The 15926-nt window shown below is 44.5% G+C and overlaps 1 protein-coding gene across 6 annotated transcripts in view; it reads left to right on the top strand.

Moving 5' to 3' along the window:
• Positions 1-5188: 5188 nt before the first annotated feature.
• TLK2 (tousled like kinase 2) overlaps positions 5189-15926 on the top strand; it is a 107471-nt gene continuing 96733 nt past the window's right edge. For 3 of the 6 annotated variants that reach the window (XM_057318281.1, XM_057318280.1, XM_057318279.1), the window contains exons 1-2: positions 5841-5991; positions 7508-7590. In XM_057318281.1, coding sequence (XP_057174264.1) covers positions 5856-5991; positions 7508-7590 — 219 coding nt within the window. In that variant the 5' untranslated portion in view covers positions 5841-5855. Of the gene's footprint in view, positions 5670-5840; positions 5992-7504; positions 7591-15926 lie in introns of those variants that run through there. The other 3 variants (XM_048225399.2, XM_026512541.4, XM_026512540.4) reach the window with 2 other exon arrangements.

The raw sequence follows: 15926 nt of genomic DNA, 5'->3' as shown, positions 1-15926 counted from the left end.
TTTTCTAAGATTTGCTTGCTTAGAAATCATTCACAAAAATTAACGTAAAACGGACAAGCCGTTCAAGGCCTTGATACTGAGTACGGTCTGCAGACCAGCAGCAAGACCATCATCTGGGAGCTGCTGGAAATTCAGAGTCTCAGGCCCCATGCTAGACTTCTTAAGTCAGAACCTGCATTCAGCAAGATGCCCAAGGGTTATGTGTGCTCATTACAATTTGAGAAGTCCTCGGCCCGGAGCCGAGGTGGACTAACTTTTTCTGTAAAGGACCAGATAGTAAATATTTCAGATTTTACTGGCCTGTCATAATTACTGTTTTGTTTTTGTGGTACAAAAGCAGCCACAGACAACATGCAAAGAATGAGTGTGGCCGTGTTCTAATGGAACTTTATTTAGGGATGCCAAAATTAGAATTTTATGTCCTTTTCATGTGCCATACTATTCCTCTTATTTTCTTTCAACCATTTGAAAATGTAAAGCTCATTCTTAGCTCAGAAGCCACACAAAAAGGTGCTCATCTTCTGACTTGCCTTTTGGGGCTGGCCATCCCCAAGCCGCCTGCCCCTCTCCAGGTGATCCCCCCTTCTTTCCTCTCCATGGGCATGGGTCTCGGACTCCCTTTCCCTCATGACCTGTGACACTGTGTCAGAAGGTTGATGACTTAAGCCTAATATAAAAAGCCAGTAGAAGAGGGGTGCCTGGCTGGCTCAGTCAGTGGAGCATGTGACTCTTGATCTTGGGGTCCTGAGTTCGAGTCCCATGTAGCGTGTAGAGATTACTAAAAAAATTATAAACTTTAAAGACATATATGTATTTAAAAGGCAACAGAAGAACTGCGACTTTAAAAATATACCTTTGCTAGTTTCCACAAATATGTTTGCTGTTGTTTCCTACTTGAGGTTTTCTTTCTGAGAATGACCAATGGGGGGGATTCGGTAGCTAAGGGGAGGGGGCTTGTTCCATTTAAGTGCATTTACTCTCTTTTGCTCTCTTTGTCCATCCTGCATTTCAGCTGCCGGGAAGAAGGAACACACAATGCAGGGAAAAGATATTTATTAAAAAATAACTTTCGGGGAGGGAGTTGGAAGAGGAAATTAGCGAAGGGAGGTACTCTCCAGGAGAATAAGAAGATTGTTCCGCCGTCACTGGGCTGTGGGGGAGAATGCATGACTTGATAAATAAAGCAGACGGTGTCAAGGGCACTTGCCCAAGAGTAGTTTGTGAAGCAAGCTCGGCGGGAGGAGGCTATGACAAACACAGAGACAGGAGAGTGACGGGCAGAGAGTCTGACGAGGGCTGGGATCGGAATTTTTTAAATCCGGAGTGCAGGTTCACGGCAACCAACCACTTTTCCCTTCTGTTAGGAATGGGGAGAAGAGGGGAAATAACGTTGACTCAACGCTTGCTGTCGGTCAGGCATGGTTACAAGCCATTTCCCATCACTGTTTCAGTTTTAATTAAAGCAACTCATGGAATTAGGTGTGCTGGCCAGTTTTCAATGGGGAACCTGAGAGGTGAAGAGTCAGGATTGGAACCTCGTTCTGTCCGGTCACAAATACTTTAGTATTCTACGCTGTCCTGCCTAGTGCAATTTACAGTGGAAAGAACGCCTCCACGAAATTCGTTATTTATTCACACGATGAGAAAGCCTCAATTCTCAGGGATGTGGGAACAGCAAGAGACCTCGCAGGTAACCTGTTCTTCTCTACTCCCCACACCCCTCCCCCAACAAATGCAATGCTTTCGTTAAAAAGACATCAAGTCCCCTTTCTTTCCTTTCTTTTCTTTCTTTCTTTTCTTTTCTTTTCTTTCTTTCTATTTTGGTCCTTCTTCTGTTATGAAACAAAACACATAAACAACTCAGTACATTGGCAGCCTGGCTTCCAAAGTTAAACTGTGTGCCCTTAAACCAGTCTAATGACAAATGTACATAAACCCTTTGCAGAAATGTGGAGTTTGGGGACCATTTACACAGAGATTACTCTATCAGGCATACATTTATATATATATATATATATATATATAAAATCTCATTTAATCCTTTTAATTCTCCAACAGTCCTGGGAGATTTTAACACCATTTTGTGGATAAAGAAACTGAGGCACAGAGAACTTAAATTATTTTAAGGCTACACAGCTGATAAGAGGCAGGATGGATTAAAGTCAAGGACATTGCCTGGTAAGTTCGTCCTCTTAATAAGGCCACCACATTGCAGGCTCCTTCTAGAAAAGGTGCAATCACATGAAGACTCACTGTCAGCCTGCTCACTACATATGCCAGGATCTTTTGCTTGCAGGTGGTGGATACTATGAAACAGTCAAGGAGATGCTGGACAATCATTAGTATGGTACGGGTCAAAAAGCAAAAGGAGGTTAAACCAGTTTCCCCCAGTCTTTCTCAGAACACCTTTTCCATGACTACACTCAACCAACCAACCAGCCAGCCAACCAACAAAAACCAGAGTAATGGTTCCAAAATTAAATGGAAAAGTGCAGAAAACCTCCATCCCCCTCCCCGAGATTGCCATATGCCTGTTACACATTTTGGGCTCCAAGTAGTGCCGAAATAACGGATTCCACTTTGCTTTAACCAAGAGTTTCCCAAGGACCAATGTACGGCTACTCCCTTTAAAGCCTATTAACCTATCGAGGCTTGCAGAGCACATCTTGGGGAACACCAGGACTAGTCTGAGGCACGTCCAGCCAGTTCCGTGGTCTTCCCTGTGGCTATGAACATGAACCCGGAGGAGCTGTCCATACGTTCCCCTGAAGACAAGGAGCGGATGATCAGCAAGGACAGCTTCTGGCTGATCCCGTGCTGGAGCCTTCCGCAGCTAATGCGAACTGGGTCTTCACACGGCTCCTGTCACCATTTGCCAGTCAACGACAAGCTGAGTCTGACAAAGTTGCCATGTGAGCAAACACACTTTAAACAAGTTGATTCATGAACCCAAGATTCCATCACATTGTGAGAGGAACCATCTGACAAGAGAATTTATTTTGCAATTACCCATCTTTCTCTGGGAAAGGGTAAGGTTCTTTTTCCTTGCTCTTGATATCTGATATCTTCATTTCTACAATGCTTATAAATAGAAGCACCCAATCTTTGTGGTAAGCAAATTCATTAAATTCCTACAAGCAATTTCTACTAGGATGAGTGTTAAATCTAGAGTGGGGCTGTGAATAGACTTACGACAGTGTAAGTTCTTTGACACGCTGAGAAAAACACACAAGGAAAAGTGAAACTAAAAATATCACCTTTCCTGTATTCCACTGATTATTTGAAATAATTACCTCATAAAATGGAATCATAGCCTTTTAGACCTGGGAAGGACTTTGTAAATATAGTCCAAACCCTTCCGTCATAGATGAGGTTGGCAAAGCTTGAGAAGGTTGGGTAACAGGTCCATGCAGCTTGTCTGTGGAACAGCTGGACTGGAACTCAGCTCATAACTGTCCAGTGCTCCTTCTCTCAAACTCTCAAACTCTTTTCTCCAGATGTTCCAGTGTCGCTTTAAGGAGTTGCTTTCTTGATCATTCACTATAATGCAGAAGCTTGCCTCATTTGTTGGTTTTATGTGTTGGAGGGGAAGGCAAGTCAAACGTATACCACGTGCCCCTTGGTTCTCCGGATCTCTTGATGGCCCTCCACCTTGACCTTTTTTCCTAACCTCTGCCCCCAACTGGCTTTTCCTCTCCCCTCCAAACACTGTTATCTTTGGAAATATGTGTGTGCACTTTCCAACCTGGCTGGGATCTGGGGCAAGGTGACTCTCCGTTTAATAGATTTTTTCCCACAGTGCCTGAATTGGTCCAAGGGTATGGAAGGTCGGACAACGAACAAAAAGTAACCTGCCATCCTCTTCCCTTTCAGCAAGTCTGTGTTCTGCTACTGTAACACGAATTAGGAAAAAATAAGAGAAAAAGGCAGAAACTCCACTTGAAGTATTCGCCTACCCCCTGGAAAAGTTCAAGGCTGTTGTTCATTGTCTGAATTTTCCCTTGTGAATCACTCCTATTCCTTAAATCATCTTCAGACGTCTGATCAAGGAAGTGTCAGAGCAACATACAAAGTTGAGTATTTGCATTGAAGTCCGTGTCCTGGCTCCTAGGAGTCGGTGGAGAATGTGCTTCCCCCCCCCCCCCCACTTTGGTGCTGGGTGATCTGAGTGGGAGCCTCTTCCCAGGCAGGAGGCCCTCCTTACTGCTGGGGCTACTGCGCACGAGCTCACCCCTTCCTATTTTTCATTCCTCAGTAGACATTCTGTGAGGGGCAGGCCTGTATTTTCCATTCTAGTACTTACCCGCAGGTCCCGCTAAGTACCCAGGAGGGACGTGTTTTTTATCAGAGGTTGAAATGGACCCCCCCCCCCCCCGGTGCCCGGGGTGTCCCTTTGGGGTAGCGCCCCCCCTTCCGGAGGGCAGCATCCCGGCGGGAGTGGGGGCTCAGCTTTGATCCCAGGGCACCTTCTGTCCCTAGAGGCGCCCTCTGCCAGCCAGGTATGTGGAGGGAAAGTGGCTGTCCGCTTTCCAAGGCGGCCGGTGTGGGTTTGGGGAGCCGGACGGTCCCTTTGGAGAGTGGCGGGGCGTGCGAGAAGCCAACGCGGTGGGCACAGCGAACTCACTAACTGGGAGTCTCCGTGGAAGTTCGGGCGGGGTCCGCCGGTCACGGGCTTTCTTCCTCTAAAATCCATCCCCGGGCAGAGCAAGCCCACTTCTCACCCAAACTCGTGGAGATGAGGGACTAGGCGGGCGCGGGGTTCGGCGAGGCGGATCGGGGAGCGCCCGGCCCAGGCGGCGAGGCCCCTCCAGCGCCGGTCCGCGGCCCAGGGCGCCGGCCCAACCGCCTCGGCCGGGCCGGTCCCGCGGGTAGGGGCCGGTCACACACGGACGGCGGCGGGGGCTCCCCGGGTCGGGCTCGGGGCGGCCCGTCGCCGGCGCCGCCCGTGCGCCCGCCCTCAGCCACCCGGCGAGGCGGCGGCCTCCTCCGCCGGCGCGGGGTCCCCTGGTTAACCCCTGCCCGCCAGCCTGGCCGCTGATTGGAGGAGGCGGGGCGCCGGGGCAGCGGGGACCCCCCCACCTTCCTCGTCCCCTCCCCCTCCTCCCCCACTGTCGGCTCTTCCCCCACCCCCCCCAGGACCCCCCCTGCCTCCCAGCCGTGCAAATCTCGCGAGGAAACACGCGGTTTCACTAGTGTGTTTACACCGATCACTACTAATCCGGACCGAACCGATCCGGATTAAGGGGCCGGAGGCGGGTCCTGGGCACCAGCGGTTCCGACCCCCCCGCCCTCCGCGCCGCACCCGAGTGGCCCCCAGCCGAGCGGGCCCCCACCTCCCGGCCCGGCCTGGGCCCTCCTGCGCCTCCCTTGGCCTTTGTCCGGCGCCAGGAGGCCGGTCCCGCGCCCCCCGCGGCCGCCCGGGCCCGGGCCCGCGTCAGGCGCCTGGCTCTGTACGCGAGCCCGGGGATCTGCGGCCTCCTCGGCCCCCCTCCCCCGCCCGCCCTCTCGTGGAGCCCGGCGCCGGCGGCGGCTGCCCGGGCGGGGGGTTGCGGCGCTCAGGAGAGGCCCCGGCTCCGCCCCGGGCCTGCCCAGGGGGAGAGCGGAGCGGTCCGCGGCCGGGTCGGGTCGGGGCCCCTCCCGGGAGGAGCGTGGAGCGGCGGCGGCGGCAGGTGAGAGGCTGAGCCCCGGGCGGGGGAGGGCGCCGGGCCTGGGGCATTAACCGTCCGGGAGACCCCCTCAGCTGAGGAGGTTGCGGCCCGGGCCCACTCGGGGGCCGGCGCCGGGCCGCAGCTCCTCGGCGCTGAGGCGGGAGGGGCTCCCTGAGGGCTGCGGGTCGCCGAGGGGCCGGGCTGAAGATGGGGGAGGCCCAGGCGGCCCCGGCCTGGGAGTGGGGCCGGCGGCCGCCAGGGCGAAGGGGACGCCCCGGCAGCTGGAGGCCCCGGCAGCCTCCCGGGCGCCCCCGAGAGCCGGCCCGCCCTCCCTCCGTGACAGGTGGGCCTGGAGTTGGGGAAAGTTTGGAGCCGGCGGGAGGCGAGGGGCGCCGGGACCAGGCCCCAGCGGTTCTGCTTCCCGGCTGTAGGGAGGGCTGCAGGGAGGATCCCGGTCCAAGGCCCCGCTGGAATGAGACAGAGTGGAGATTTCCTTAACATGAGTTGACATTAAATGGAATAACCGCTGGGGCGTCATTTTCCGGACCAGGCCTGGGGATGGAGGTTTAGGAAATGTTCCGAGAGACCCTAGGGTTTGAGGGAGGCTGCACCCTCTGCCATTCCGGCCTTGATTAGGGCAGGGCGAGGCGCGAGGAAGGCCACTTAAGGGAAGCACTCCCTCTCAATCCCCCTTTTCCTTTCTTTCTTTTCTTTTTTAAGATGCCTTTCTCTTTCTGCCTTTTCGAGAATTTCCTTATTCCCTCGCTAACCTGCACTTGTTTGGGTGGGTGAAACTAATTTGTCACCCTTTCATTCCCCTTTGCCCCCGGCTCTCAATCCAGGAAGGGAAATGAAACTGGAGGACTGGTAGGGGTTGTTGCAGCTAACGTGGAGCTGTTAGATTGCAGAGGAGAATGTTAATTCACGTCCTCAGTGAACTTTTAAATCATGCCAATCGTTCCAATAGCTGTTTAATGATATGTTCAGAGGGGGTCTGTGTAATGGTGTATGCTCCTGTTCCACTTTTAATATCAGAGAGGTTTCCAGTGGGTTCTCCAAGAGTTGATCTCTTGCAGTGGATGGACATATTTGCTGAAAGTAGCCTGTGCATTTATTGGTCGTGGAAGGAGTTTAAAAATGGTGTCCTCCTGCCCTTCCCTGCTTGGAAGGAGTGCTAAAAGCAGATGTCTAGAGAAACCTACTGCTCCAGGGAGTGGTCAGAAAAAGATTTTGTAAAGGGATGGTTATGGAGCTCTACTGATTTCCCGAGTGAATGCTGGTTGATGGTTTTACCATGGGTTCTCTATTAAATTAAAAATAATTAATTCCTTTTTTCATGAGCTACTGTGAGCTCTTCAGAGAAAGGAGCTATATAATAGAGTTATTTGAAGTTATTTGTAGCTTCTGATTCATGCTACATTATTTTTAAATTATTATTAATGATTCGTATTTTTAGTTTAAGAACTAGTTCCTGTGGGTTTGGGAAACAAATACCCAAAAGTACTTAGTTAAATTCGAAGGTTAATAGAAGGAATTTGTTGTTGTTTTGCAAGTTAGTCCTTGCTCAACTTTTACTGAGATTATATGAAGGGTTTGAGGGTTTTTGCTGTTAAAATCAGATCAGAACTAGACAAGGATAACTAGCCTTCGGAAGAGGACTTCTGAGCCACTTTTAACTTTAAATGTGTTGCTGTTTGATGCAGCCCATTGTAGTTTATCGCTCGTATGCTGTATTTACTTGAGGTTTACCTGTGTGTGACCATTCAATGAAATAATTACTGCATTTTGTTACATCTAAAAATTGGTACCTCACGTTTTAGCTTTTATGTTCTTACAACTTACTTTGTCTTTTTCAGTAGAAATGATGGAAGAATTGCATAGCCTGGACCCTCGACGGCAGGAATTACTAGAGGCCAGGTTTACAGGAGTTGGTGTTAGTAAGGTGAGTAAAATGCTAATAATGAACACTGTTCATAGTCTAATTGAAATACATTTAGAAAACAAGATCAGTTTGGGTGGGCCATGCTGATAGGTTGCAGGGGAGATCAGCTCATGGTTCTAGTGCAATTTTAGATCCTACCAGTCATTCCACTAACTAAACAGTATTGAAGGGATTCTAAGTGAGAGTATATGCTTCTCTTTTCCCTCTAATATGGGAGAGGTTTCCCATGGGTCTTGTTGCAAGGATACTGATGGGATGTGTATCTGGATTTTGTGCCATATTTTGTCAAAACTCTTCATTCATTAAAAAAAAAACTTGATAATGAAAAGATACTGGCGTAGATTCATTGTTTCAGGGGGTGTTTTGGGGTAGTTGTGTGCTAGAGTTTTGAAAAATCTGCTTCTGTTAAGTTTGTCAGTTCTCCCACTCTGTGGTTCAACAGATTCCTTCTGGTTGCCCCCCCCCCCCAACTGCCTTCTCCCTCCTCCTATTTTTCATTCTTATTCACTCTCTATTTTTGTTCGGTGAGCATAAAGTAAGATCAAGCCCCCATTAATGGTCAGGTGGTTAAGCTGAGCAACATTATGGCTTCCTATGCACCCTTTATGTAGTTCACCCCTCTGCTTTCATAAGATGGTCTTAGTGCAATATATTTACGATTTTAATACAATACGTAAAATATGTTTGTGATGTTTTATTTAAAAGCTTCACCAGTCTGAGATTGTTGAATTAGTTGGGCTTGAGACTTGTGAATTTTGGTCTTTGACTTCATGCGAGACATTTCTCTCTGTGCTTTGCAAGAAATCTTATTTCTTATGGTGACCTAAATGTTAGTCTCAAGCTTTGGTTAATAGCTTCTTAAAGGAGAAGGTGTTGGCAAGGTTTAGTTGGAAAAACTGGCTGCTTTGAGGGGGTCTCATAGTTTTGGTGAGCCAAAATAGCTTGATCGTTTTTTTGTTCATTCAACAGCTATTGAGTGCCTGCTGCATACTAGGCATGGTGCAGGGTGTCAGGAATGACAGCTCAGTGCCTCCAAACCTCCGTTGTGGAGAAAGTGAGAGGGAGATGATACTTGGTGAGATTTGTATTAGAACTGCGACAGGGTGGTGTGGGCACACATTCGTTACACATTAGTTCTTGGTTTCTTTGGCCACTTTGATTAAATAATTGACTTGTGGCACTTTGGAGTGGCTATACTGGCTGTTGTTATATTAAAAATATTATATGTATAAATGTGAGTTCTCTAATCTAGGAGAAGTAGCTTCAGCTGAAAGTGAGCAGTATATTTGAGTATTAAATTGATCTCTGATTCAGTTGATTACCTAATAAGATGACCTTTGATGTGTCTTTTAATTTGGGAATTCAGCAGAAGGTTCATACCCAAATCTGTCTGTTCAAGTGGTCACCTACAGAATAAAAGTAAGTTTGTATTCAAATTGTATGTTGTTTAAATTCATTGGGTTTTGTTGTTAGCATGCTTTTTTTTTTTTTTTTTTTAAGATTTTATTTTTTTGACAGAGAGAGAGACAGCCAGCGAGAGAGGGAACACTAGCAGGGGAAGTGGGAGAGGAAGAAGCAGGCTCATAGCGGAGGAGCCTGATGTGGGGCTCGATCCCATAATGCTGGGATCACCCCCTGAGCCGAAGGCAGACGCTTAACCGTTGTGCCACCCAGGCGCCCCAGCATGCCTTTCTTTTCTTCAGTGTTTAAGGTCATCGATAGCTATATCCGAGTATAGTTTTGGTGGGGTAGGCGCAAGTGATGGCGGTGATTGACATTGTGAATCTTGCTGCTCAGGCCCAACCTTAAAATCATGTAATTAAGGAGTCGGAAGACTTAAATCTGCCTTTTTAATAAATTTTTCCTTTTATATATAAAGAAGTTTATTTATATCCAAATGCTTTAGTGTCACTAATTGTATGTTATTTTGATGTTTTTAGTCATAGTAAGTATATTGATTACAAAAAATGTTGTTCAAGGACCAGCAAGAGATTGGTTTTTTTTTTCCCCATAGCAAAGAAACTTGGGGGGGGAAGCAAGTAAATTTTTCCGTAGTTTGGAGTTAGGAAGAGGGAAAAAATCTCCATTTTGTATGTTTTTTTTTGCCTGCAAGACATGGTATCCCTCAGACCACTGATTTGAAATAGGACTGGGGAGGAGGAGGCCATGCTACTGGGAGAAAAGGTGCTTTGAGAAAAACTGCTCCTCCTAGCTTTGAATTCCTCATTATGGGTCATGATTTCCCAAAGAGGATGTCATTGAATTGATAGTTTTCAGTTTTGCAAAGATCAAGAGAGCTTTCAGCCTTTGCTCCAAATGGGAGAACCGAGTGACTTCCCTGTGATAGTGCCATCTAGTGGGACTGGTGTAGCCCTCAGGGGCTGTCTCTTGAGTTTCTCCTAACCATTCATACCATTTTCAGTGCTTTTTGATGTCCATAGAAGGAAGAAAGTTAGTGCCACTGTGGATTCTTCCCTAGTGGACAAGAGTGTTTTAAGTAGCTGTGGTGTTTGAACTTCCGGTTGCTGGTAGGTCTTCTGTCATGTTGCTTCAAGTTTTTTACACCTGCAGATTAATTAGATCTGCGTCACAAAACTTAGGTGAAAACAAAATGGTCAAGCCAACACATTTATCATTTGTGTTTCAGTTGCTCTTTACTGATATATAGGATTTTCTCAAATTTTAAGTTTTCTTGCATGTTGCATTTACATGCATTCAGTTTCTTTTAGCGTATTTAATTTATAATCAGTAAACCAAAAGAATTTGTTTTGTGCCTTGGGATGCACTGCATGGATTTTTTTAAGAGATCGGCGTTTTCTGTCATTAGTGAGTTAATGATGGAGGAAAGTAGCCTAATGTGCACTGAGAAAATACAGCTGTTTTCCTTCTCTATCTAGTGCCACGGTTTAGGAGGACATGTAACCATCCTCTTAGCATTTTTGAGGTGATGAGGTTAAATTGGGTTGTGAACCTACTTTTTCATTTCTTGTTGACCTGATATGTGAGCTAGCCTACTTCTTTTTTTAAGGTCTCCTCCCTTAAGCACTGGATAATCCACTTGTAGTTTTGTGAAACTGACTCTACCTCATATTCCTGTGTTTTCAGTGAGGACCTATTGCAGCGTATATTCCCTACTCAGTGTTCTCTCTCTCTCTTTTTTAACATTTTATTTTTTTAAGTAATCTCTGTACTCAACTTGGGGCTCAAACTCATAACCCCAAGATCAAGAGTCACATGCTCCACTGACTGACTGAGCCAGCCAGGAACTCCATTTTGACAATTTACGTGCAGGTTGTCTCTGTGACTCCAGGGACTGTGTAAAGTAGGGAGAATTCCACCGTTGCATGCACTATATCTGTAGCTAGTTTAGTTTAGTTTAGTGTAGGGTGTTTTTTTTTTGGGTTTTTTTGGGTAAGATTTATTTATTTGTTTGTTTAGAGAGCGTGTGAGAGTCAGGAGAGGGGCAGAGGGAGAGAATCTTCAAGCAGACTCGCTGCTGAGCGTAGACCCTGATGCCGGCTTGATCTCAAGACCCTGAGATCATGACCCGAGCTGAAACCAAGAGTTGGACGCTTAACTGACAGCCATCCAGGTGCCCCTAGTTTTTTTGTTTGTTTTGTTTTTTAGATTGGTTTATTTATTTATTTATTTGTTTGTTTGTTTATTTATTTATTTAAATAATCTCTGTACCCACCGTGGGGCTCAAACTCATGACCCTGAGGTCAAGAGTCACATGCTCTTCCTATTGAGCCAGCCAGGCGCCCCTGTAGCTAGTTTAGTTTTAATGCCAGTAGAGTAGCAAATACTTAGATAGTACTTACTATGTGCCAGGTACTGTTCCAAGTACAATAAAAGTAATACGTGAATTTAAATCTTTTGTAACAGGGATGCTAGTCTTAATAAATTCTGTTCTCTTTTTGTAAGACATACTGATGCCCAACAGGTTGAATTATAGACTTACAGAGAATCACATTATGACAACTTGCACTTGTATTATAATTATATAATTTCATATAAAATTTCATAAGCCAAAGAAATATAACTCTAAAATGTAAGAATTGTTGATTCTATGAAAACTAAGTTAACTGCCTTGGAAAGACTGTAAAGTGAGCCGATAAGGAGATACCTATAAATGTTTACAAATTTTTTGTTTTTTTGTAATCTGGAAGAATTCTTCATTTAGATCTTTTAAGTCTCGCTTCACTTTTAAAGAAATTGAAACCAGAAATTGTAGATGGTGCATTATGGGTGCGGTTTGCGTGAGACTGGAACTACAGTCAGTGGATCTGTAACTCAGAAGGCCTTCGTCAAAAGACTGGCAACAGAATATACATTTATAGGTTTGAAGTTCAAAGAAAATGTGTAAGGTGTAATTTTTTTTTTTTTAGATTCCCCATTGCAGCCTACTGTTTTTATTAATGTCATTAGTTTCAGTTGTATTGAATAAAAAGGATTATGTAGTATGTGGCGGTATTGAAAGGAAGAACAAAATGAGAAGCCGTGAAAGTGGGACAGTCTGTTTTGGCACAAGAACCTTCACTTTATAGAGCCTGAAGTAAGACCACACGCTTTTAAGGTATCACATGGTAGATTTTTGATGTCTTAAAGAAAAATGATCTGTTTTTCTACCTTCTATAAATTTGTGTTACATGATCACTTTTTTTTTTTTTTTTTTTTAAGATTTTGCCTGTTTATTTTGAGAGCAAGCAGGCACACACAGGCAGCGGGAGAGGGGGAGGGAGAGAGAATCTCAAGCAGGCTCCGCGCTGAGTGCAGAGCCCCACATGGGGCTCCATCTTATGACCGTGAGTTGTGACCTGAGCCAAAATCAAGAGTCAGATGTTTAACCGACTGAGCCACCCGGGGACCCCATGATCACTTTATTTAAAAATTTTATTTTTGGGGCGCCTGGGTGGCACAGCGGTTAAGCGTCTGCCTTCGGCTCAGGGCGTGATCCCGGTGTTATGGGATCGAGCCCCACATCAGGCTCTTCTGCTGGGAGCCTGCTTCTTCCTCTCCCACTCCCCCTGCTTGTGTTCCTCTCTCGCTGGTTGTCTCTTTCTCTGTCAAATAAATAAATAAAATCTTAAAAAAAAATTTATTTTTATTTTTATTTTTTTCTGATACATGATCATTTTAAATGATCAAATTTGACTTCTGAAAAGATGTTTAACCAACTGATACTTTTTCTCCTGTTATTTAGTTAATTGCATCAGTTAAAAGGTGTCAGTTATGGGGGTGCCTGGGTGGCTCAGTTGGTTACACGCCAGATTCTTGATTTTGGCTCAGGTCATGATCTCAGGGTCCTGGGATGGAGCCCCATGTCAGGCTCTCTGCTCAACAAGGAGTCTGTTTCTCCCTCTCCTTCTGCTCCCCGCCCGTGCTTGCACTCTCTCTCTCGCTTTAAAATAAATAAATCAAATCTTAAAAGAATTCTCCCTCTCCTTCTGCCCCCTCCCTAAAAAAAAAAAAAAAAGGTGTCAGTTATGGATATCTAGTACATACCAATCTAGTAATTAAAAAAAAATATACGTTTTGGTGTTTTACATTTAATGCATAGTTAGACAGTGCTCAGTAAGCATAAATTCTGAGAAATAGTCTACACTTACACTTGAATTTTAAGGCACTGTTAAATTTCTTACTATGTTTGGCTTTATGTTGTCTTCTCCTTTTCATTTACTTAGTATTTGTTTAATTTTCCTCCCATTTCACATGTAGTCAAGTGTCAACTCATGTCTCTTCTTTCTTTGAAATTTCACAAGCAGTTTTCTGTCCTGCCTGCTACTTTCTCAATCCTTCCTCATACATAACTGTAGTAGCCAGTCTCTCCTATCCCATTTATCTTTCTGTAAACTCTCCCCAGTTAGATTTCTAAAGATAGGGGTCCCTGGGTGGCTCAGTAGGTTAGGTCTCTAACTCTTGGTTTTGGCTCAGGTTATGATCACTTGGGTGGTGGGATAGAGCCTCCTATGGAGCTCTGCGCTGAGGTGGGAGTGTGCTTGAGGATTCTCTCCTGCCTCCCCCCCCACCCCCTCATGCACTCTCTCTCTAAAATTAAAAAAAAATTTTTTTTAAATAGATTTCTAAAAATACCAGCATTATTGTTTTACTCCCTTGCTTTAAAGGCTCCCATTTCCTGTTGGACAGAGCTAAAACTCCTTTCCTCATTTTTCAACTTCGTTGCCAGTTGTCTTCTCTCCCTCTGCTGTGTTCCGCTCCCTTAAATCATGACTATCTCCTAACCTGTAATGTTACCAAACAGGCTCATACTCTCTCCTTTACCTTTCCTTTTTTATTTGCCTGATGAACTTTCAGCTTATTCTTCAAAGCATAATCTATAGATGTGTCGTCTTTATAGCTTTTTCAGATACCTGCACTATTCTAGTTGCATTATTTTATTAACACTTGATAATCTCCTTTTATTATAACATATTTGTTTCCCCTATTAGTCTCCTTGGGAACATGTATGATATCTTTATCTCTGACTGTTAAAATGTTCAGCATGTTGTATACGTTGAATAAGTTTTTGTTGAAAGGAGTATGGTGAAGATGAAAGTAGAGTTAGTTGTCATCCATGTAGACATGGTCTCCTCTAGCTTATAGTTTTACTCCAGTCTCAAAATTCATGTCTTTCAGTTAGAAGATTTAGTACATTTATATTTAATGCGATGATATATTTCGGCTTAAATCTTCCTGGTGTTTCTTTTTAAATCTTTCTTATGCCTTTTTTACCTTCTTTTGAAATGATTTTTTTTCATGTATTGATTAATTTCCTGCTATGAAGATAAAGAAATAAGCACGTAATACTTTTTCTTTCCCCTACTTTCAAATTTTTGTGTTATCTTATTATTTATTTTTAACATCCCATTTTTAGGTTTATAGAAAATTGAGCAGATAGTACCAAGTTCTCATATACTTCCTCCCTGCCTCTCTAGTTTCTGTCCACTATTTTTTTTTTCTTAAGGAAGCTCCATGCCCAATGTGGGCTTGAACTCGTGACCCTGAGATTAAGAGTTGCTTGCTCTGTGGACTGAGCCAGCCAGGCACCCCTAGTTTTCCCCACTATTAATATCTTACATTAGTGTGGTAGGTTTGTTACAACTGAAGAACCAATATTGATACGTTATTATTAACCAAAGTCTATAGTTTAACATTAGGATTTACACTTCACGTTGCACAATTTTACAGGTTTTGATAAATACAAGAAATTTCATGTACCTATTATTCGTATATGTATTTTTAAGATTCCACATTATTATTGAATCTGCTTATGTAGTCAGTGTTACTTTAGCCTAATCTACATGTTTACGCTTTGTTCTTCATTCCTTTTTGTGTCTCTGACGTTTTATCTGGAGCACTTTTTCTTCTAAGATATTATAAATATTTATATTCCTAAAATATATCCTTTGGAATTCTGCTAGTGGGGGTCTACCTGTGATTGACTTCCCATTTCATCTGCTTTAAAATATCTGGGTTTTTTTCTTTATTCTTTTTTTTAAGGGGGGGAGGGGCAGAGGGAGAGAGAGGGAATCTTAAGCAGGCTCCACGCCCAGCATGGAGTACAACGTGGGGCTCCATCTGACAACCCTGAGATCATGACCTGACCTAAAATCAAGAGTCGGGTGCTTAACCAACTGAGCCACCCAGGTGCTATTCTTCAATGGTATTTTTGTTAGGTTTAAAATTCTAGGTTGGCTATTATTTTTTTTCACTACGGTGTTCACTGTTGTCTGCTGGCTTCCATTATACCCTTTTTATTTTTAGTCTCATTGCCATTCTGTTGACCGTAATCTATCTTTTCCTTGCCCATTTTTGAGATTTTCCGTATTATAAAGTGGGAATGGGTGATATGTGTAGGTTGGATTACTTTTTTTTCTTCATTATTTTTCTGTGATTTATTTACATTTGAGTATTTTTTTGGGAACCTGAGCATACACTTAAAAAGATGGATTTTAGTTTTTAGAGAAGTTTTAGATGCAGGGCAAAATTGGGTGGAAGGTGCCTAGATTTTCCATATACTCTCTGACCCATACATGCATCTCTTCCCACAGTATCAACATCTCCCACAAGAGTGGTACATTTGTCACAATTGATGAATCTATATTGACACATCGTTATCACCCAAAGTCCATAGTTTACATTAGGGTTCAGTCTTGGTGTTATACATTCTGTGGGTTTGGTCAAATGAATAAGGATCTTTCTCTGTTATAGTATCATACACAGTAGTTCTACCGCTCGAGAAATCCTCTGTGCTCCAGCTGTTTATCCCTCCTTCCCCTAAGCCTTGGCAACTACTGATCTTTTTACTGTCGTCATAGTTCTGTCGTTTATGGAAT

Source organism: Ursus arctos, unplaced genomic scaffold (assembly GCF_023065955.2).
Source record: "Ursus arctos isolate Adak ecotype North America unplaced genomic scaffold, UrsArc2.0 scaffold_24, whole genome shotgun sequence".
Lineage (NCBI taxonomy): Eukaryota > Metazoa > Chordata > Mammalia > Carnivora > Ursidae > Ursus > Ursus arctos.
This window is presented reverse-complemented; position numbering and strand designations above follow the sequence as displayed.